Source organism: Cucurbita pepo, chromosome LG17, assembly GCF_002806865.2.
Source record: "Cucurbita pepo subsp. pepo cultivar mu-cu-16 chromosome LG17, ASM280686v2, whole genome shotgun sequence".
In the NCBI taxonomy this organism is placed as follows: domain Eukaryota; kingdom Viridiplantae; phylum Streptophyta; class Magnoliopsida; order Cucurbitales; family Cucurbitaceae; genus Cucurbita; species Cucurbita pepo.
This window is the reverse complement of record NC_036654.1, coordinates 1,508,344-1,529,162: the sequence shown is the minus strand read 5'-3', so window position 1 is coordinate 1,529,162 and position 20,819 is coordinate 1,508,344. Positions and strand designations below refer to the sequence as shown.

General features: G+C 39.3%; 5 protein-coding genes across 10 annotated transcripts in view; 2 read left to right on the top strand and 3 right to left on the bottom strand.

The window, feature by feature from the left end:
* Positions 1 to 20,819, bottom strand: part of LOC111779188 — a 57,484-nt gene that overhangs the window by 1,377 nt on the left and 35,288 nt on the right. The gene's annotated exons all lie outside the window — the stretch shown is intronic.
* LOC111779187 (DEAD-box ATP-dependent RNA helicase 42) lies at positions 1,663 to 6,604 on the bottom strand. 4 transcript variants are annotated; one of them, XR_002812665.1, is made up of 4 exons: positions 6,381 to 6,604; positions 2,540 to 6,267; positions 2,148 to 2,255; positions 1,663 to 2,016 (listed from the first exon to the last, which is right to left on the bottom strand). XR_002812665.1 is itself a non-coding variant. In XM_023659280.1 (3 exons), the coding sequence occupies exon 2, from the start codon at positions 6,073 to 6,075 to the stop codon at positions 2,542 to 2,544; it is 3,534 nt and encodes a 1,177-aa protein (XP_023515048.1). In that variant the 5' UTR covers positions 6,076 to 6,267; positions 6,381 to 6,604; the 3' UTR covers positions 1,663 to 2,016; positions 2,540 to 2,541. The 4 variants fall into 4 exon arrangements, 2 of the variants coding, with proteins under 2 accessions (XP_023515048.1, XP_023515047.1); XR_002812666.1 differs by having other exon boundaries at positions 2,164 to 2,255; XM_023659280.1 differs by lacking the exon at positions 2,148 to 2,255.
* Positions 9,168 to 11,100, bottom strand: LOC111779195 (AT-hook motif nuclear-localized protein 25-like). Of its 2 annotated transcripts, none has more exons than XM_023659288.1 (2): positions 10,907 to 11,100; positions 9,168 to 10,828 (listed from the first exon to the last, which is right to left on the bottom strand). In XM_023659288.1, exon 2 carries the CDS (start codon positions 10,503 to 10,505, stop codon positions 9,570 to 9,572), a length of 936 nt encoding a protein of 311 aa, XP_023515056.1. In that variant the 5' UTR covers positions 10,506 to 10,828; positions 10,907 to 11,100; the 3' UTR covers positions 9,168 to 9,569. The 2 variants fall into 2 exon arrangements, with proteins under 2 accessions (XP_023515056.1, XP_023515058.1); XM_023659290.1 differs by having other exon boundaries at positions 9,168 to 10,822.
* LOC111779192 (cinnamoyl-CoA reductase 1-like) lies at positions 13,061 to 15,946 on the top strand. The gene is made up of 6 exons (XM_023659285.1): positions 13,061 to 13,244; positions 14,056 to 14,225; positions 14,635 to 14,820; positions 14,930 to 15,092; positions 15,353 to 15,542; positions 15,616 to 15,946. Exons 1-6 carry the CDS (start codon positions 13,121 to 13,123, stop codon positions 15,749 to 15,751), a joined length of 969 nt encoding a protein of 322 aa, XP_023515053.1. The 5' UTR covers positions 13,061 to 13,120; the 3' UTR covers positions 15,752 to 15,946.
* Positions 17,055 to 20,739, top strand: LOC111779194 (cinnamoyl-CoA reductase 1-like). Of its 2 annotated transcripts, none has more exons than XM_023659287.1 (6): positions 17,055 to 17,239; positions 17,955 to 18,124; positions 18,451 to 18,636; positions 18,746 to 18,908; positions 19,169 to 19,358; positions 20,343 to 20,739. In XM_023659287.1, exons 1-6 carry the CDS (start codon positions 17,116 to 17,118, stop codon positions 20,476 to 20,478), a joined length of 969 nt encoding a protein of 322 aa, XP_023515055.1. In that variant the 5' UTR covers positions 17,055 to 17,115; the 3' UTR covers positions 20,479 to 20,739. The 2 variants fall into 2 exon arrangements, with proteins under 2 accessions (XP_023515055.1, XP_023515054.1); XM_023659286.1 differs by lacking the exons at positions 18,746 to 18,908; positions 19,169 to 19,358 and adding exons at positions 19,621 to 19,783; positions 20,044 to 20,233 and having other exon boundaries at positions 17,056 to 17,239.

Genomic DNA, 20,819 nt, shown 5'->3' with positions numbered 1-20,819 from the left:
TTTTTTTTTTTTTTTTTTTTTTTTAATACATATATACCCCAAATTATTTTTATTTTTTATCCTGCTAAAATATTAATAAATTAAACAATTAAATGAAGTTTGATTTGTTTCGCTCCACCGACAATGTAGAACCAATAAATGAACAGAGATTAGGTAGATGGACAGAGAAAGGGAAAATTAAATTTTAATTAATTTTAAATGTGGTAATCAAATAATGCACCTCTTTTACACGTTAACAAACTTCTCTCATTTACTCTTCCAACCTAATAAACGTCCAATCATCTACTGCCAAATGCATTGTACTGCTTTTCATATTTTATTTCTTTTTTTGAATAGTAACTATTAAAATTAATTTATGTTTTTTTTAATGAATATTCAACTCACATACTCATAATGGCACATATGATTCACATGTCATGCCACTTTTTTCATACCAACCATAAGTGTCACATTTATAATCTTAATTATTGTCTGCCTAAAGAAATGTCTACGTCAAATTACCAAATGGTTTTGTTTTTTAATTTTCTATCCATCATTAATGTCTATTCATTTGGTAAAGTAATTTTATTACCAAATGATTTTGTTTTTTAATTTTCTATCCATCATTAATGTCTATTCATTTCATAAAGTAATTTTATATCCTGTCATTTACGCATGCTTAAAAAATACATGATTACCAATCATTAATGTCTATTCAATTGGTAAAGTAATTTTACATCCTGTCATATGTATGCTTAAAAAATTCATGTCCATGTCATGCATGATAGGCCTTTGTATGTGAATTAAATAAAATAAAAGATTCAAGTTATTAAAAAATGGCTGAAATTTTGAAATCCACAACTAAAATAATCATTGTCGTTTAAAAGAGAGTAAATTTTCTCCCTAATGATTTTTAATATATGTGACCTCACACGAACAATGACTATAAAAGAAAACTTGGGCATCAATTATTTTCAATTTTAATTATTTTCAATGAACTTTGCAAACCAACTAAAAGAACAAAAACAAATCAACGGTGACTGAGATCGTAGGACTTCATGCAAGACCATCCAGCTAACTTAGCAAGTTGGAACAACAACGGATCCATACGCTTACCCACTTGAAGAACAACGTCGTTCCAGACGCAAGCTTCCTCCATGAACAACAATGTGCAGCCCAAATGATTCAAATCATCTTCCATCGCTTGGCTGCATAAGAAGAAGCCTACAAGGAAAACCATTATCTCATAGTGGAAACAACCAAAATATTCAGAAGGATAAGGAAGGACTTTCTGACTACTCTCCTCTGGGAGGGAGGCCATCGGGGCAGGAATCATAAACCCGACCATAGACCTCCCACCACCTCCTTAATTGCTTCCGTCCGAGCAGGGTTTGGCATAGGCTTTCCCAAGATTTCACAAACCTGCAATCACAAATGCCTGTGGTTGACAAAATTTGCGCTCGATCATTTCAATTAAGTACGAAACGATCAATCATTCTTATTTCGGCATTCTCTAGGTAGTTCGGTATAAAGTAGAGGAAGAAATATGGTTCCCGGAGCTCACCCATTATTCTTTCTACTCGAGTTTTCTAAAAAGAACAGAACAGAACAGAACAAAACAAAACAAAAAACAATCCACTCACAATACTATTCCTAGCATAGAAATGGGAAACAAAGAGAACGGAAAGGAAAGAACAATTTCAACAAATGATAGGATCCCAAAAATACGCAAGTTTTCGTACCACAATGAGGTTAGAGATTCTTGACAAGCACAGCAAATCGGTAGAAACGTCTAAGAATCTAAGGATCAGATAAAAGGCAACATTCTGAAAACTGGAAATATTTAAATTATGAAATACAATACTTGTATGGGCGATCAACAATTCAAGATATGAATTATTTCATAAACCAGATATGATAACCGTGACCTTCTATAACTTGAGGGCACCAACTTGAGGAATTTCAACATCCCAGCTGAAAATCAGATCACGAAGATCAAGGAAGAAAACCAATTGGCGGCAGCATTCTGAATTAAACCTGGAAAAAGGAAAAAGAAAATTCAAATAAACCCAAAAGAATGATAATAGACTCTAATAGATGAAATATGGTAACAATATCGCCCCGCTGGAGCATTGATCAAATTGAGCAAGGATGTCTGGAACACTGACGCAAAGGGTGGCGCACCATAATTGCATCTGATAGCCACTATTGCAAGGAAAGAGTGAAGAGACAATATTGAACATGCGATCTAGGTATGGTATATAACATCCCTCGCACCATAGGAAAAGAAAAACAGAACAAAAATCAAAAGAGGAGAACATTTAAATATGTATATTAATGTTATCTTACATCTAGGCCAAAATTATACAAGATATTAGAAGGCTAAGAAGAATTAGAAATCGAGAGAATACAACGCTCCTGGCTAAGCTAATAGATTTTTTGTTTCTCAATTTGAAAACAGCAAAAAAGAAAGGGAGGAAAAGCACGTGAAACGTGCATATTTCCAGCAGTAGAGGGAATCAAGTAAACCATGCCTTCAAAGTAAAGATCAAGTTCTCACACTTAAACAACTGAGTATCTGCCTGGTTGTGATCCACCGGGAAGTGACAATGTTTGGTTTGTAATATCCTCAAGAACGCGTTTTAACTCAGCTTTAGCTCTCTTAACAGATTGTTCAGTTGGACCTTCAATGAACAAGTATAGCTTGCGCTCTCCAGGTCCAGCAATCTTGCCAGGTGGGAAGAACTGCCCCCTAGTAGTAATAGCAGCTCCAGTCCACTCTGAAATTGGGCCCAAAGTCTCCTTATGGGTTACCTTCCATCGAGCATTCTGTGGAAAATCGTTAATTTCCAATTCTGCTTCATAGTGTTCAGGTATTGCACTAGCTTGAATCTTGGCCAGGTTGTGCTGCAAGTTCATTGCAGCTGCTAATGCTGCCCTTGCAGCGGCCCCATCATTAGCAACTGCAGGCAATGTTGCACCAGGAATAACTGCTGTTGTTCCTGGAATTGCAAGCCCAAGAACACCGGGCAGAGAAACAGGTAATCCGCCATTTGGAAGTAGCTGAGCAGCAGAGCTGGGAGTTGTGATGGAAGCTGCACTGACTTTAGTGGCAGCTGCTATAGCAGCTATTTGGGCCAAAGCTGCCTGCTGTGAGATATCGCCACCTGCCTTCCGGACACCATCATCTTCGTCTTCTGAATCTGATTTGTCCTCCTCAAAACCATATTCTTTAGCTTGCGCTTTCTTTGCTGCCCTCCTCACTTCATCTTCTTCCTCATTAAATTTGAATCCACTGCCACCATATCCAGTTCCATGGGCCTGCTCCAGTCCCTGATTAACCTTTGCCATGAAACTATCAGCAAGTGCTCTCAGATCATTAGGAACAACTTGCTCGGAGAGTTCCAATGCTTTCACAAGATCTGGTGCATATCTTGAATCTTCCTCGGCAATAAATGTGATAGCGCACCCTTTACGACCAGCTCGACCTGTGCGTCCAACACGATGAACATAATCTTCATAGTGGTTTGGAACATCAAAATTGATCACTAGCTCCAGCTCCTTGACATCTAAACCCCTGGCAGCAATACTAGTTGCAATTAACAAGTTGCACACATTGCTTTTGAAATCCGATATGGTAGACTCACGATCAGTCTGATCCTTGGCTCCATGGAGTGAGAGGCAAGGGTAACCATGCTTAAGGAGATCCCTAAAAAGGGCATCACATTTTTCCTGTGAATGGACAAAAATTAGAATCTTGCCCTTCTCATACCATTCTCCCAATAGCTCTAACAGTCTCAAGAACCTCTCATTTTCGGGCCTCACTTCAACCAGCTGTGTGATGTCCTTATTCACAACACTCCTCCCACCAACCTGTATTTCAACAGGCTTGTTCAACACTTTGCGGGCCAAAATTTCAACCTGACGAGGAAAAGTAGCAGAAAATAGTACAGTTTGACGGTCTGGTCGAATGTTTTGAACAATTCGAGTAATCTGAGGTTCAAAACCCATGTCAAACATCCTATCAGCTTCATCCATAACCAAATATGTAACTCTACGCAGATTTGTTATTTTCCCTGCACTAGTGCAGAGTATATCAATCATCCTTCCAGGAGTACAAACTACTATTTCAGTGCCACGCTTAAGCTCACTAATTTGTTGGGCAACGCCAGAACCGCCATATACAGGCACACACCTTAGACCCAGAACCTTTGAAAATTTCTTTATATCACTATGGATCTGCTGGACCAACTCTCTGGTAGGAGCCATGATAAGCCCGATAGGACCATCACCGGGTACAACAGGTGGTTGATCCTTGATATGCCTCAGCATTGGAAGAACAAATGCAAGTGTTTTTCCAGATCCAGTTTTGGCAATACCTATGCAATCTCGACCACTCATGACTATTGGCAATGCCTGAGCTTGTATCGGCATTGGCTTCTCGTAGTTAAGTTTTTTAATCATTTCTAAAATTTTACTCGTAAGTCCAGTTTGATGCCAGGTTTTAACAGGCTTCGGAACATCCTTTCCGTGTATCTTCAATTCCAGTTGCTTCCGATAAGCAGCAACTTCCTCAGAAGTCATCCTCGATATCTCCTTCACTTCAATATAGAAGTTTTTTCGGAAAGGTTGATAATCCATCTTTGAATGGTCCACAATAGAGAGCTTCTCAGCCTTTGTCTTCTTGACCCTTTTCATGAACTCATCATCATCTTCATCTTCTACAGTATCTGCATCATTCTCAAGATCTCCATAGTCTGTGTCAGAATCTTCACCAGGAATTATTCTACCCATTGATTTATTTGAAGTTCTTCTTTGGGGTTTACCACCACTTTGATCACTTGATTTGTCTCTGTTCTTCAACTCTGCAAATTTATTGTCATTAATTGTGGGGGCCTCGATTTTGTTTAGCTTCTCCACTTCAGGCAATACCATGGAGTTCATGAAAGCATCCAGAGGATCAATTTCCTCATCGCCTGCATCACCATTACTGCTATCTTGCGGTGGAGGTCCAGCTGCTTCGTTGCCATTGTTGAAGTCATCTGCAACCTGCTCACCTTCTACAAGCGGCTTAGAATTTTCATCCACATCCATATCTGCCTCGGTGGGTCTCGCATTCTCATACTCATCATCAGACTCACCTTCAAGGGTCCATGTCTTGCCAGATTTCGGTTCATCAGCATTCGGTTCACCCTGCTTATCTCCATCAGCTTCTTCCTTCAATCTTCGTGACTTTTGCCACTCCTGAACTCTTCGCCTTCGTTTTTCCATTTCTTCATCCAACCTCCTTTGTTCATTTTCCAGCTCCTCTTCACGAGTTGGTTTTGTTTCATTCTTATCAGTTGCATCTTCTTCACTCTTCTCTCGTGGACTCTCTTCACTGTGATCTCTCTGCTTATTTATCCTGCTATTGCTTTCGTGAGCTCTATGGTCGTCATCGTCTCTCCTACGTCGCTTCCTACCATGGTCAGTAGAGTCATCATCACTATAATCGCTAACTTCCCGTCGCTTCCTTCTATCCTTCTCTCTTTCCTTTTCCCTCTCTCTCTCACGTTCTCTCATCTCCCTCTCTCTGTCTCTGTCCTTCTCACGATCTTCTTTGATGCGTTCTCTCTTCTCTCTCTCTTTTTCCCTTGCCCTTTCCCTCTTCTCCTTTTCTCTATCCTTCTCCTTGTCTCTCTCTTTCTCCTTGTCTCTCTCCTTCTCCTTGTCTCTCTCCTTCTCCTTGTCCCTCTCCTTCTCCTTGTCCCTCTCCTTCTCCTTGTCCCTCGTTCTCTCCCTCCCCCTATCTTCTTTGTCCTTGTCCCTTTCCTTATCTCTATCCTTCCTCCTAACCCTAGCTCTATCTCTTTCGTCATCCCGACTCCGTGTTTTATCCTTGTCCCTTCTAAGTTTTTCCTTCTCCCTCTCATACTGCTGCTCTTCAGAATCGACACTCTTTTCCCTCTCAGAACGTCGACTCTCACGATCTCTCTTCTCCTTGTCTCTGCCTCTATCACCGTTTCTCTCTTTATCCCTTTCCCTATCGCGGTCCCGATGACTCTTCTTTGGGTTCTCCAAATCGTCTCTCCTAGATTTACTTTTCCCCTCCTCCATTGCTTACTGCTACAAAGCTTACAAAAAGAAACGAAAGAAAACAAAAGGAAAATGAAAGGCAAGTGTCAGAATAGCCCCAACTAGTGATTAACCGGGGCGGCGCTAAGGCTTCGAGACTACGATATGGCCTCCCTTCACTGATCGAATGTGCCTAATGCGACGTATTGATGCGGTATTGAATCTAGGATGGACCTGATTCAAATCCAACAGCGAATTTAGGGAGGGAAAAGATTGTGACAGGGGCTTAAACAGCTAGATACAGGAACAGTATGGATCGGAGAAACTAGGAAATAAGAAAAGCTAACCAGGTTAACGAGGGCGGGAAGGAAAGAGCAGTGAAAAACCCTAATTCTGTGTGTTGGAGTTGCGTAGTGCAGTCGGACAGGAGGTAATTATCCGGACTTCCAAACGTTGCGTTGGCAGGTGAGAAGCAGTGGCTCCAACCCCGCCGTTCCGTCCGATCCCGGGAAGCGATTCCCCAGCCCTCCTCCTGGAATCACTAGAAATCCACTCTCCAACCTCACGTGGGTACTGGACTTTTCATGTCTTTGGGCCCATCCTCGACTTAAGTCTTCGGCCCAACAAATGTATGAACATACACTAATCACGTAATGTAAATACTATTCGGCCTCACTCCTTTGGGTTGGATTTTAGTCTCTCTTTACATTTCTATCTCTTTTTAACCCAAATTTGAACATAACACTTATTTAATATATTTCTGAAAGTGTAGCCATAAATCATTGTGTAAGTGCACATCAAAAATAGTGATACTTGTTTTTTTTTTTTTTAAATAATGATACTCTCAAGATCCAAACCACTAATCATAATAGAATGTTATCGTGTAATTTACGGTTAACAAGACAGCGTCGGTAGCTCCCATTACGAGCATCTGTTAACATTAATGTGTATGTATTTGTGTTCCTTAACTTTGAGATTCAAATGAATGTTTTTAACTTTTGAATTTTATCAAAGTTATTATCTATTATAATTATTGGATCAACTCATTTTGACTCTAAACTAAAATAGGAATATCAAATCATATTTACTAATTCAAATATCAATAGAGGCTAGAATTGTATTGATTAAAATCTCAAGCTCAGTTAGAATTGTATTGATTAAAATCTCAAACTCAGTTAGAATTGTATCTATCCATTAAAATCTCAAACTCAGATAACAACTGAATGAGTCAAGTTGTGTCTCAAGAAGTTGCATCTCAAGAAGTTGCATCTCACATGCATCAATGGTACAGATTAGACTCAACAAACACAAACACCTATGCTTGAAGATTCTTATCCCTTTAAATTTGGTGTAAGATAGAAGATGAGTACAAAATTATAGGAGGAAATGGCGACTCTTCTTAACCTTTTAATTTAGTGTCTATATTTGTAAAGTTTAAATACAATTGAATGCGTATTAAAACAATTATGAATTTTGGAGATAAATTTGTAAGAAATTATATTTAAAAAGGAATTAGAAAAAGGAAAGGAAACACGAAGCACAGGTTTTAAAGGTGAGTGAAAGTGAAGTTATTCCAATTCCGAAATGGAATTAAGAAACATGATTCCAAGTATGAAAATGCACAAAGTTGACCTAATTGCCAGAGCAACCTGCAGCTTCTCTTTATTCTAACACCCAATAACTTTTGATTGAATAACAAAACAAACCCAGTCCTTAATTGGGGTTTTCTGCAGACAGGAGGTATCTGTGTATTGGAAACTGTGGAAGGAAAGCATATAATATACATATATATATATTGTTTATGACAGGCATGACACAAACCCTGAAAACAAAAACAAAAACAAAAAAGCAACCAAATTGTGTGTAAATTAAATTCATACTCCACAACCCTCACTACTGGGAATATTGAAGACAGGTGTGAAAGTAAGAAGAGAAAGCAAAGCAGGTGGAATGGAAAAGGAGATCAACTAATTCATTCCATCCTATCTTCAACTCACCGCCTCCAAATCTGTGACCAACGAGAAGCATCGCACTTCTTAAACCACACAAACCAACCATCAACATCTTCNTCTCTTTACATTTCTATCTCTTTTTAACCCAAATTTGAACATAACACTTATTTAATATATTTCTGAAAGTGTAGCCATAAATCATTGTGTAAGTGCACATCAAAAATAGTGATACTTGTTTTTTTTTTTTTTAAATAATGATACTCTCAAGATCCAAACCACTAATCATAATAGAATGTTATCGTGTAATTTACGGTTAACAAGACAGCGTCGGTAGCTCCCATTACGAGCATCTGTTAACATTAATGTGTATGTATTTGTGTTCCTTAACTTTGAGATTCAAATGAATGTTTTTAACTTTTGAATTTTATCAAAGTTATTATCTATTATAATTATTGGATCAACTCATTTTGACTCTAAACTAAAATAGGAATATCAAATCATATTTACTAATTCAAATATCAATAGAGGCTAGAATTGTATTGATTAAAATCTCAAGCTCAGTTAGAATTGTATTGATTAAAATCTCAAACTCAGTTAGAATTGTATCTATCCATTAAAATCTCAAACTCAGATAACAACTGAATGAGTCAAGTTGTGTCTCAAGAAGTTGCATCTCAAGAAGTTGCATCTCACATGCATCAATGGTACAGATTAGACTCAACAAACACAAACACCTATGCTTGAAGATTCTTATCCCTTTAAATTTGGTGTAAGATAGAAGATGAGTACAAAATTATAGGAGGAAATGGCGACTCTTCTTAACCTTTTAATTTAGTGTCTATATTTGTAAAGTTTAAATACAATTGAATGCGTATTAAAACAATTATGAATTTTGGAGATAAATTTGTAAGAAATTATATTTAAAAAGGAATTAGAAAAAGGAAAGGAAACACGAAGCACAGGTTTTAAAGGTGAGTGAAAGTGAAGTTATTCCAATTCCGAAATGGAATTAAGAAACATGATTCCAAGTATGAAAATGCACAAAGTTGACCTAATTGCCAGAGCAACCTGCAGCTTCTCTTTATTCTAACACCCAATAACTTTTGATTGAATAACAAAACAAACCCAGTCCTTAATTGGGGTTTTCTGCAGACAGGAGGTATCTGTGTATTGGAAACTGTGGAAGGAAAGCATATAATATACATATATATATATTGTTTATGACAGGCATGACACAAACCCTGAAAACAAAAACAAAAACAAAAAAGCAACCAAATTGTGTGTAAATTAAATTCATACTCCACAACCCTCACTACTGGGAATATTGAAGACAGGTGTGAAAGTAAGAAGAGAAAGCAAAGCAGGTGGAATGGAAAAGGAGATCAACTAATTCATTCCATCCTATCTTCAACTCACCGCCTCCAAATCTGTGACCAACGAGAAGCATCGCACTTCTTAAACCACACAAACCAACCATCAACATCTTCTTCTTCTTCTTCCTATTCTTCATTAATTATTACAAACATTCAACACAACACCACATATTATATTAAACTAAAAACCCTAATCACCATTAATTAAACATTACAACTGACGAGGCTTTGTGGCATTCCCACTTCCACTTCCACTTCCACTTCCCCAACCAAACAAATCCCCTGCAAATGGAGGATATCCCGCTATTGTACTGTTGCCCAGGAACCCAACTCCGCCGCCGCTCCCCTCCTTTGCATTCCCACCGCCCTCCCCCATCTGTCCGCCTCCGGTCACTCCCGACGACTGCGACGCCGTCGGTTGAACTTGCACTCCCCCTTCCTCCTCTTCTTCCACAGGCAACCTTTCAAACACGGCGTTGGAGAAGGACGCCGCCATCAAAATCACCGTCCCCGAAGCCACCAAGGGCCCCACCACCGTCCCTCCAACCACCTGCCCTTGTGCCCCGGCTAGGAATATAGAGAGTCCACCTGCCTGCGGGGGAGCTGGCGGGGGAAGCACAGTGCCTGTGAGGGAGAGGATCTCGAACCTGCCATGAAGAGTGATGACGGTAGCCGCAGGAGAGGCAGATGGGTGACGGAGCGTGACGTTGGCGACAGTACCAGTGCCGCAGAGGATGCTGAGTCCTCTCCCTCTGCGGCGGGCGTAATTGGAGAGACTATCGACGATATCAGCGGAGGCGGAGACCTCGAGGACATGAGAGCCGAGGACGTTGGGACTATCGCGAGTGAGGATAACGGGAGGCTTGGGCTTGTTTTTGGATCCAGGAGGACGGCCACGAGGGCGGCGAAGGGAGGCGTGTTGGTTTTGAGAGGGATTAGTATTATTATTAGTATGATTATTATCATCACCATCGTCGGAGTGATTGGAATGGTTGAATAGATGAGGATGAGGAAATGGAATAGAGGAGGAGGAGGGCGTGTCCAGATGCAGTTCCGGATTCAGAAGTTGATGATGATGGTGGTGGTGGTGGTGTTGCACGTAGCGTGAACCCGCTCCTCCTTCTTCGCTGTACCCCGCCATTCTCATCTTCCTTCCTCTTCAATTTACTTTTAATTTATACAGCTTCTACACACCCATCGGATCCAACAACAACGACCCAATAATTTTGTCAAATCGATTAGGTATCCACTCCCAAACGATTTCCTGGAGGCGATGGATGCATACACTATCACTTACCAAACCTCGGTGAAATCGTTTTCCCATCTCTTCCCATCTCTACTGTTCAACGACAGAACACCTTTGTCAGCTCTAAACTCCCCCCAAAAACATGCCTGCCTTTAATTACGCAACCTCCACGCATACCATCTCTCTTTCTTACACGTTCCCTTTCCTTTGATTCATCGCTGCAACTATTACTTCAATTTCAATTTCAATTTCAATTTCAAAACCCTAAAATAATGGTAGAGTAAAATAGGGAAGAAGCATACCTAAATCCAGTCTTCATCAGTGTAGTTCACGGAAAGAAGCATCGAAGAAAGTGAAAAATGAACGGAATATAATAGTGAAGATGAGGAAGAAGAAAGTGAAGTGGGAAGGCAGAAGAAGGAAGTGGTTTATGAATTATGATGCGCCGCACAAAGGGAAAGGCGGTATTCACCCACCTTCACCCTTGGGGTTTGCGATTTTCCATACAGATATGCAAAANTCTCTATGGTTGAGATGAAATCAGTTTGATTTTTATGTTTTTTTTTTTGATGGAGTATAAACTTTTAAAGAAATTTATAGAGCTGTTTTCATATGTTTGATCTTAACACAGTGAAATCCGAAATAGCTCCATGTAGATGGAGTTGGGGTTGGATTAGAGTGCATTTGATAGGGGTGCGTTGGTCACGTGAGGTGGAAATTAAAAGCGAGAGAGAGTGAGTATCAGTAACATAAGTTGGGTGACAGAGAGAGTTGAGAGCACGTGGAAAGTGTCGGTACATCGGAACTTGGTCAATTAACCTTATGTAATCAATCTCAATCCATAGCGTTCAATGAATGGAAATGAAAGCCAATTACCCATGCACCTACCAAATTACCCACAAACAAAACCATGTATATATAAGCTAGACGGCAGATGCAGAAACAATGCCGCCTTCCATAATAATAATAATAATAATAATAATAATACCCCAAATGGGCATATTTGATCCCATGCATGCAACTGCAACTCTCTCTCAATGTCACGCCCTCACCCCAAATTCATTCACTGTTACTCTTACTGTTCTTGACATTTACGTTTCACTGCCCCCAGCTTCCACTCAATTATATCCTCATTATTGCCCCCGTTTGGATTTTGATTACATTAGGAGGCCTGGAATTGGGTAGCTGGTTCATGCATGACACACCCCGAAGGAGGAGGAGACATGCCCATCCACCCACCTTACGCCAACTTATAACTAAATATCCCACCTCTTCACTCCTTTTTCCTTTCCTCTCTCCCTCACAAAATTTTATTCAACAAAATCAATTCAAAACTCTCTAAATTTCAAAATACTTATAACTAAATATCACTATTTGTTGGGAGGTTTGACCAGCCCACTTTTTAATTACCAGAAATATTGTTTTATAATTGGTTGATTCCATAAATTTATATAATTATCCAGGGAATTAATAATAAAAGTGGTAGAGGAAGAAATTAAGGGGCCGGCCGTCCATGTTCGGTAATGCATCCTTAATTATATTATACAAACAAGAAACAAAAGATCTAATTAATACAAAGGATCGTTTTCTTTTCTATTTTGTTTGAGAAATTAAAGGCATGATAGTTTAAAATAATAAAAAGCGGCGAGGAAGGGACCATTTCAAATCTATTTTATGATTGTTTTCATATTAATTAGATTAGGGGGCACATTAATTATTAATCCATTGTCGTATTCACGCATTACATTAGATTCCCACCACATTCACGTCTTCCTCATCGGGTCGGGTCCAAGTGTACCCAACAAAAAAAGAAAAAACACCCCATCATTATTTACCTGATTAACTTATACAAGTACTAATAAATTTAATAGCCTGGAATGAAAGGCGAAATGAAACAAATTTGACAAAAAAAATGAATGGAATCGGCGATTGGCAAGCCGTGACGCCCGCCCCAAAACTGCCACGCTTCTTCCTTTACCTTTTGCCAAGCGGCCACGTGAAGATACGTGTGTTTGCATAATCTCCACGCGTACCTCTACTAACTACTACTCTTCAATTATAGCTAATGGGGAAAATTTTCATTTTCTTCAAATAAAAATTTATATCGTGTGATTATGTAATAAATTAATGGTTGAATGTGAAGTTTCAAAATAGACCAATTACAAACTAAATTTGAAGAAAAAATGATGAATTTCAGATGATACCACGTGTCTTTATCATGACCATTCAATTACGTAAGTAGGTTGATCAAATTGGGTCAAAGAGTTGAAAGTTTGACCAAAAGTCACCAAAGTCTCTATGCTAAAATATCTAGTCATAAACAATTTTAAACAAATTTCATTTCCTTTTTTTAGCACAATGATGGAAAGTAGATACTTTGAAAAGCATGCCTATTATTTTGAGAATGGTTTTGATAGATATATATTATTATTATTAATATTATTACGGATAAGGAGAGGAAGAGACGTGTTTAAGAGATAGTTGTGGTTAGTGAAGGCGTATTGGGTGAGTCGGCAATGGCGACGGTGGCGAGGAAGGGTAAAGTTTGTGTTACAGGGGCGGGAGGGTTTATTGGTTCGTGGGTCGTCAAGCTTCTGCTATCCAGGGATTATATTGTCCACGGAACTGTCAGGGAACCCGGTAATCACACTTTTTGTTCTTTCCATTCGCTCATATTGCTATCACGTTTTGAACTTAATCCTTATGCTCCATCTGTCTCCAAATTTGTTGAATCTCCAAATATAGAATTCCCGATTCACGTCTGCTTAAACGAACGCGTGTGTGCCCATTTCTATGTACAAAAATATGCACATTTAGAATTCCGCATTTTTTGCCCTATACAACGTTTCTACGTTTTATTTTCAGCTGTATCATGTTGGTCTCAGTCGTAGTCACAGCTACTCATCTATTAATGGTTAAATGTAGAAGAGAAAACTCTGGGAAGAACTCAACAAAATTGATATCGACTTAATTTTTGAGGTATAAGGGTGCTCTTAGAGTTCTTCTGCTGGTTTAGGTAGCTTTAAGGAAGGCTTTTTTCATTGATTTACCAGTACATTTCTATTGGAGGCCATAGTTGGACTTAGACCATGGAAATTGATTATTCCCACTTATAACGAGCTGAGCCCTTTGCTTTTGTCAATATTGGAGTGATGAGGTTGTGAAATTCATTATGGTGTTTGGTTTGGATGAAGGCCTTTCCTGTCTGTCTGTTTAGGGGATGGAAGCTAGGGGAAAAAGGGGCGTTTTTATTCGTTTTCATAAGTTGATATTAACTTACGTGATGCGAGGAAAACGAAGAATGGGTTCACTTCGAATACTTAAATGACTAAAGATTCCTAAGTTTTAAATAGGTCAATTTGAGATCCAGAGTCAGTTCTTGATGCATTGCATTCATCTTAAACTCGAAACTTTTTGTTGCTTGAATGAGAATTCTTAAAATAATGTGCAGGTGACGCCAAGTATGATCACTTGAGAAAACTTGAGAAAGGGACCGAGAATTTGAAACTGTTTAAGGCTGATTTACTGGACTATGAATCTCTGCATTCTGCGATCGCAGGATGTGATGGAGTTTTCCATGTTGCCAGTCCAGTTCCTCACACAACTTCATCAAACCCTGAGGTATAAATGCTTCATCATGTATTTTCTTTTGTTTCTTTTATTTCTCTAAAAAATATATAAGTCTAGAAGCAACCGATCCACGGCGATTCATAAAGGAAAAGTTCTTGAAAGAAATATATTTGGATAGGAAACATCTCACTGACAAAAGAGTTGTTGAAGAGGGAGGGGCAAACAAGCTCTTCAATGTTCAAATTTGTTCNTTTGGATAGGAAACATCTCACTGACAAAAGAGTTGTTGAAGAGGGAGGGGCAAACAAGCTCTTCAATGTTCAAATATGTTATTATAAAAAAAATGTTAGTTAAGATATACAGATAGCTTAAGGAAAATTGATTTTGAGAACTCACTTCAGTTATGTTGTTTATAGTGTGCTTGCTCTTTGTCTCATATTTTCGTTAATATTACTCTCAGACAGAAGTGATCGAACCTGCTGTAAAGGGCACACGTAACGTGCTTGAAGCATGTGTGGATGCAAAAGTTAAGCGAGTTGTTGTAGTATCCTCTGTTGCTGCAGTGTTTTTCAATCCCAGCTGGCCTCAAGGTCGGGTAATAGATGAAAGTTGTTGGTCTGACAAGGAGTACTGCAAAGCTACCAAGGTGCTTACACAGAAAAATACATTTATGGTTTAAGATATTGGATGTGTAGGTTATACTAAGATTTTATATGCCTATGTATATTCATCATTATTCTTCAAAATTGCACCAGAACTGGTATTTTCTGGCAAAAACAGAAGCTGAAAGTGAAGCCTTGGAGTTTGGGAGAAGACGTGGGCTTGACGTTGTGACTATTTGTCCTACCCTCGTTATCGGGCCAATTTTGCAGCCAACAGTCAACGCCAGCAGCATGGTTCTTCTCAGAATTCTTAAAGGTACTAGTTTGTGACGCGTGCGTGCTCGAGCTCAATATGCATTTGATATCACCTCTTTAGTTCAGGAAGTCATCTTTGGGAAAAGAAAACATTTCAAACTGTGGGGCAAGGTGTATGGAAGGCCAGAATGTAAAATTGAAGGGTCTCTGGTGACATTATCAATAGTGGGGATTAGCTGCGATATTGTATGAAAATACAAACTTGATATTGTGCAACAGCCTAGTTTGTAGTCTCACGATATGTGGAACGGGTCTTTGCAGAAGGACTCGAGACGTTGGAAAACAGGCCACGAATGTTAGTAGACGTACGAGACGTAGCAGAGGCGTTAGTTCTTTTGTATGAGAAGGGGGAGGCAGAAGGAAGGTACATTTGTACATCGCATACAATGGAGACAAGGGAGCTGGTGGATGCATTGAAGAAGAAGTACCCTGATTATAGCTATCCAAAGACGTAAGTAAGTTTTATGGTATGCGAGTTAAAAACGAAATGTGGCTCCTTAACAAAAAGGGTATGACACTGGCAGGTTGAGTGAAGGGAATGAAAAGGCGGTAAGTCTGAGCTCGGAGAAGCTGCAAGGGTTGGGTTGGAAGTGTCGGGCGCTGGAGGAGACGCTTGCCGATGCTGTGAAGAGCTTCAAAGACGCCGGTATGTTGGAGTGAAGGTGACCAATCAGTCTCTTGTGGTCTCATTACTGCATTGTTTATTATCATCTCTCACTCTGTTCTTCACTCTGTTACTCAAACTGAAAACACTCGAAGCCACGACTTAGTTTCTAAACCAATAAAATACCAACCATGTATTCAGTAATATTCTTAGTATACTGCTGCTATAAAATTTAGGTGAAGTTTCAATAATATTTTTATTGGTTCAAATGTTTCGTTCAAAATTTGAAAGGGCTTGAAAAATGACTATTTGTGGTGGGTTAGAAAATGAACATGACGTACTTCGATGGAATTGAATTGAGCTACTAAAGAGTAAGGTTCACGTGTTAATCATACATGTTTTAACTATAAATTTTTTAAATCACTTTTCACTATTATGATTATTTTGTTAGTTTCTATTTAAAATTCTTATTTAAATAGTTAGATTTACAATTACCTTTTATGAGTTTTTAGAAAAAATGAAACAGGGTATTTCTTCTATGGTATTCTTCCAGTGGTACGACTTGAAGGAAGCAAAGCGCAGCCCAGTTCCACATATTTGTTCCATATATTTGGGCTCCCGCGTCTACTGCTTCCATTTGTGCGCTTCCCGCCTCGCCTGAGCTGAGCGACGGTTAGTAACTTTGTTTTGTTATTCCGATGGGCTCGCCGGAGCTTCCATTCTCTATACTTCCTCATCGTCGGACACTTTGTTCGTTGTATATCCATGGCGGCTAATTTACCGGTCCAAGATCCCCCCACGAATGCTTCTGCCAAACAACCTACGCCTTCGCCCTCCCCCGCTCCTGTAACCCTTCCCGTTAAGATCGACACTCCTCCCTCCGACTCTGGCAAGATCCCCTCCGTCGTTCCCGCTCCCACCCCTCGTCAGCTCTCATCAAAATGTTAAAGAGGAAGAAATTAAGGGGCCGGCCGTCCATGTTCCAAAAAAGAAACTTCGAACCATCATAAAATTGAATTAATTAAAAAAAAAAAAGACGTGTTATTGACAAACTGAAGAAAAAACGATGAATTTCAAATCATACCATGTTTCTTTATCATGACCATTCCATTAAGTAAAGGTAGCATGATCAAATTTGGTGGGAGAGTTGAAAGTGTGACCAAAAGTCGTGAAAGTCCAAACTCCAGTCTGTACGTTAAAACACGAGTCATCAAAAATTCTAAACAAATTTCATAGTCATAATTTCATTTCCATTTTTAGTTCTCAATTATGGAAGGTAGATGATTGGAATCTTTGTAAAGCATGGCTATTATTTTGAGGATGGTTTTGACATATATATATTATTATTACGGACAAGGATAGGAAGAGACGTGTTTAAGAGAGAGTTGTGATTAGTGAAGGCGTATTGGGTGAGTCGGCAATGGCGACGGTGGCGAGGAAGGGGAAAGTTTGTGTTACCGGGGCTGGAGGGTTTATTGGTTCGTGGGTCGTCAAGCTTCTGTTGTCGAGGGATTACATTGTCCACGGAACTGTCAGGGAACCCGGTAATCACACTTTTCGTTCTTTCCATTCGCTCATATTGCTATCACGTTTTGAACTTAATCCTTATGCTCCATCTGTCTCCAAATTTGTTGAATCTCCAAATATAGAATTCCCCATCCACATTTGCTTAAACGAATGCGTGTGTGCCCATTTCTATGAACTACAATTTCGCATCTTTTGCTATATACAACGCTTCTACGTTTTATTTTCAGCTGTATCATTTTGGTCTATCTGTTAATGCTTAAATGTAGAAGACAAGACTGTGGGAAGAACTCAACAAAAGTGATCTCGACTTAATTTTTGAGGTGTAAGGGTGCTTTTGTTAGAGTTCTTCTGCAGGTTTAGGTAGCATTAAGGAACGTTTTTTCATCGATTTACAACTATATTGTCAATATTGGAGTGATGAGGTTGTGAAATTCATTATGGTGTTTGGTTTGGATGAAGGCCTTTCCTGTGTGTCTGTTTATCATTGACAAGAGATGTGGGGATGGAAGCTTGGGGAAAAAGGGGCGTTTTTATTCGTTTTCATCAGTTGATATTGACTTACATGATGCGAGGAAAACGAAGAATGGGTTCACTTTGAATACTTAAATGACTAAAGATTCCTAAATTTTAGATAGGTCAATGTTAGAGCCAGAGTCGTTTCTTGATGCATTGCATTCATCTTAAACTCAAACTTTTTGTTGCTTGAATGAGAATTCTTAAAATAATGTGCAGGTGACGCCAAGTATGATCACTTGAGAAAACTCGAGAAAGGGACCGAGAATTTGAAACTGTTTAAGGCTGATTTACTGGACTATGAATCTATGCATTCTGCGATCGCAGGATGTGATGGAGTTTTCCATGTTGCTAGTCCAGTTCCTCACGCAGCAGTATCAAACCCTGAGGTATAAATGCTTCATCACGACTTTTCTTTTGTTTTCCTCTTTCTCTGAAAAATATATACGTCTAGGAGCACCCGATCCGCAGCGATTCATAAATGAAAAGTTCTTAAAAGAAATATATTTGGATAGGAAACATCTCACTGACAAAAGAGTTGTTGAAGAGGGAGGGGCAAACAAGCTCTTCAATGTTCAAATATGTTATTATAAAAAAAATGTTAGTTAAGATATACAGATAGCTTAAGGAAAATTGATTTTGAGAACTCACTTCAGTTATGTTGTTTATAGTGTGCTTGCTCTTTGTCTCATATTTTCGTTAATATTACTCTCAGACAGAAGTGATCGAACCTGCTGTAAAGGGCACACGTAACGTGCTTGAAGCATGTGTGGATGCAAAAGTTAAGCGAGTTGTTGTAGTATCCTCTGTTGCTGCAGTGTTTTTCAATCCCAGCTGGCCTCAAGGTCGGGTAATAGATGAAAGTTGTTGGTCTGACAAGGAGTACTGCAAAGCTACCAAGGTGCTTACACAGAAAAATACATTTATGGTTTAAGATATTGGATGTGTAGGTTATACTAAGATTTTATATGCCTATGTATATTCATCATTATTCTTCAAAATTGCACCAGAACTGGTATTTTCTGGCAAAAACAGAAGCTGAAAGTGAAGCCTTGGAGTTTGGGAGAAGACGTGGGCTTGACGTTGTGACTATTTGTCCTACCCTCGTTATCGGGCCAATTTTGCAGCCAACAGTCAACGCCAGCAGCATGGTTCTTCTCAGAATTCTTAAAGGTACTAGTTTGTGACACGTGCGTGTGCGAGCTTGATGTGCATTTGATATCACCTCTTTAGTTCAGGAAGTCATCTTTGGGAAAAGAAAATATTTCAAACTGTGGGGCAAGGTGTATGGAAGGCCAGAATGTAAAATTAAAGGGTATCTGGTGACTTTATCAATAGTGGGCATTAGCTGCGATATTGTATGAAAATACAAACTTGATATTGTGCGACAGCCTAGTTTGTAGTCTCACAATATGTGGAATGGGTTTTTGCAGAAGGGTGCGAGACGATGGAAAATAATCCACATATGTTGGTAGATGTACGAGACGTAGCAGAGGCGTTGGTTCTTTTATATGAGAAGGGGGAGGCAGAAGGAAGATACATTTGTACATCGCATACAAAAGAGACAAGGGAGCTGGTGGATGCATTGAAGAAGAAGTACCCTGATTATAGCTACCCAAAGACGTAAGTTTGTGAAAGTAGTATGGGATGGTATGGTATGGTATGGTATGGTATGGTATGCGAGTTAAAAACAAAATGTGGCTCCTTAACAAAAAGGGTATGACACTGGCAGGTTGAGTGAAGGGAATGGGAAGGCGCNACTGCAAAGCTACCAAGGTGCTTACACAGAAAAATACATTTATTGTTTAAGATATTGGGTGTGTAGGTTATACTAAGATTTTATATGCCTATCTAAATTCATCGTTATTCTTATTAATTGTATCAGAACTGGTATTTTCTGGCAAAAACAGAAGCTGAAACCGAAGCCTTGGAGTTTGGGAGAGGACGTGGGCTTGACGTTGTGACTATTTGTCCTTCCCTCGTTTTGGGGCCGATTTTGCAGCCAACAGTCGGCGCCAGCAGCTTGGTTCTTCTCAGAATTCTTAAAGGTACTAGTTTGTGACACGTGCGTGTGCGAGCTTGATGTGCATTTGATATCACCTCTTTAGTTCAGGAAGTCATCTTTGGGAAAAGAAAATATTTCAAACTGTGGGGCAAGGTGTATGGAAGGCCAGAATGTAAAATTAAAGGGTATCTGGTGACTTTATCAATAGTGGGCATTAGCTGCGATATTGTATGAAAATACAAACTTGATATTGTGCGACAGCCTAGTTTGTAGTCTCACAATATGTGGAATGGGTTTTTGCAGAAGGGTGCGAGACGATGGAAAATAATCCACATATGTTGGTAGATGTACGAGACGTAGCAGAGGCGTTGGTTCTTTTATATGAGAAGGGGGAGGCAGAAGGAAGATACATTTGTACATCGCATACAAAAGAGACAAGGGAGCTGGTGGATGCATTGAAGAAGAAGTACCCTGATTATAGCTACCCAAAGACGTAAGTTTGTGAAAGTAGTATGGGATGGTATGGTATGGTATGGTATGGTATGGTATGCGAGTTAAAAACAAAATGTGGCTCCTTAACAAAAAGGGTATGACACTGGCAGGTTGAGTGAAGGGAATGGGAAGGCGCTAAGTCTGAGCTCGGAGAAGCTGCAAGGGTTGGGTTGGAAGTGTCGGGCGCTGGAGGAGACGCTTGCCGATGCTGTGGAGAGTTTCAAAGACATCGGGATGTTGGAGTGAAGTGACCAATCAGTCTCTTGTGGTCTCATTACTGCATTGTTTATGATTCACAGCTCTTCACTCTGTTATTCACAGCTGAAAACACTCGAAACTACAAACCACGGCTTAGTTTCTAAACCAATAAAATACCAACCATGTATTCAATAATATTCTTAGTATGCTGCTGCTATAAAATTTAGGTGAAGTTTCAATAATGTTTTTATTGGTTCAAATGTTCCTTTGAAAATCAAATAGGACGAACTTTGATGGAATTGTATTGAACCATTGAAGAGTGAGGTTCATGTGGTTGATCACTTTTTAATGGTTCATCGTGTGGTCAGATTGGTGAGATGTGTGTTTCT

Coding starts and splice junctions, on each gene's coding strand:
- LOC111779187 (XM_023659280.1), bottom strand. CDS start 6,075: ATGGAGGAGGGGAAAAGTAAATCTAGGAGAGACGATTTGGAGAACCCA.
- LOC111779192 (XM_023659285.1), top strand. CDS start 13,121: ATGGCGACGGTGGCGAGGAAGGGTAAAGTTTGTGTTACAGGGGCGGGA. Junction 13,245..14,055: donor CGGAACTGTCAGGGAACCCG/GTAATCACACTT, acceptor AATAATGTGCAG/GTGACGCCAAGTATGATCAC. Junction 14,226..14,634: donor CAACTTCATCAAACCCTGAG/GTATAAATGCTT, acceptor TATTACTCTCAG/ACAGAAGTGATCGAACCTGC.
- LOC111779194 (XM_023659287.1), top strand. CDS start 17,116: ATGGCGACGGTGGCGAGGAAGGGGAAAGTTTGTGTTACCGGGGCTGGA. Junction 17,240..17,954: donor CGGAACTGTCAGGGAACCCG/GTAATCACACTT, acceptor AATAATGTGCAG/GTGACGCCAAGTATGATCAC. Junction 18,637..18,745: donor AGTACTGCAAAGCTACCAAG/GTGCTTACACAG, acceptor AAATTGCACCAG/AACTGGTATTTTCTGGCAAA.
- LOC111779195 (XM_023659288.1), bottom strand. CDS start 10,505: ATGAGAATGGCGGGGTACAGCGAAGAAGGAGGAGCGGGTTCACGCTAC.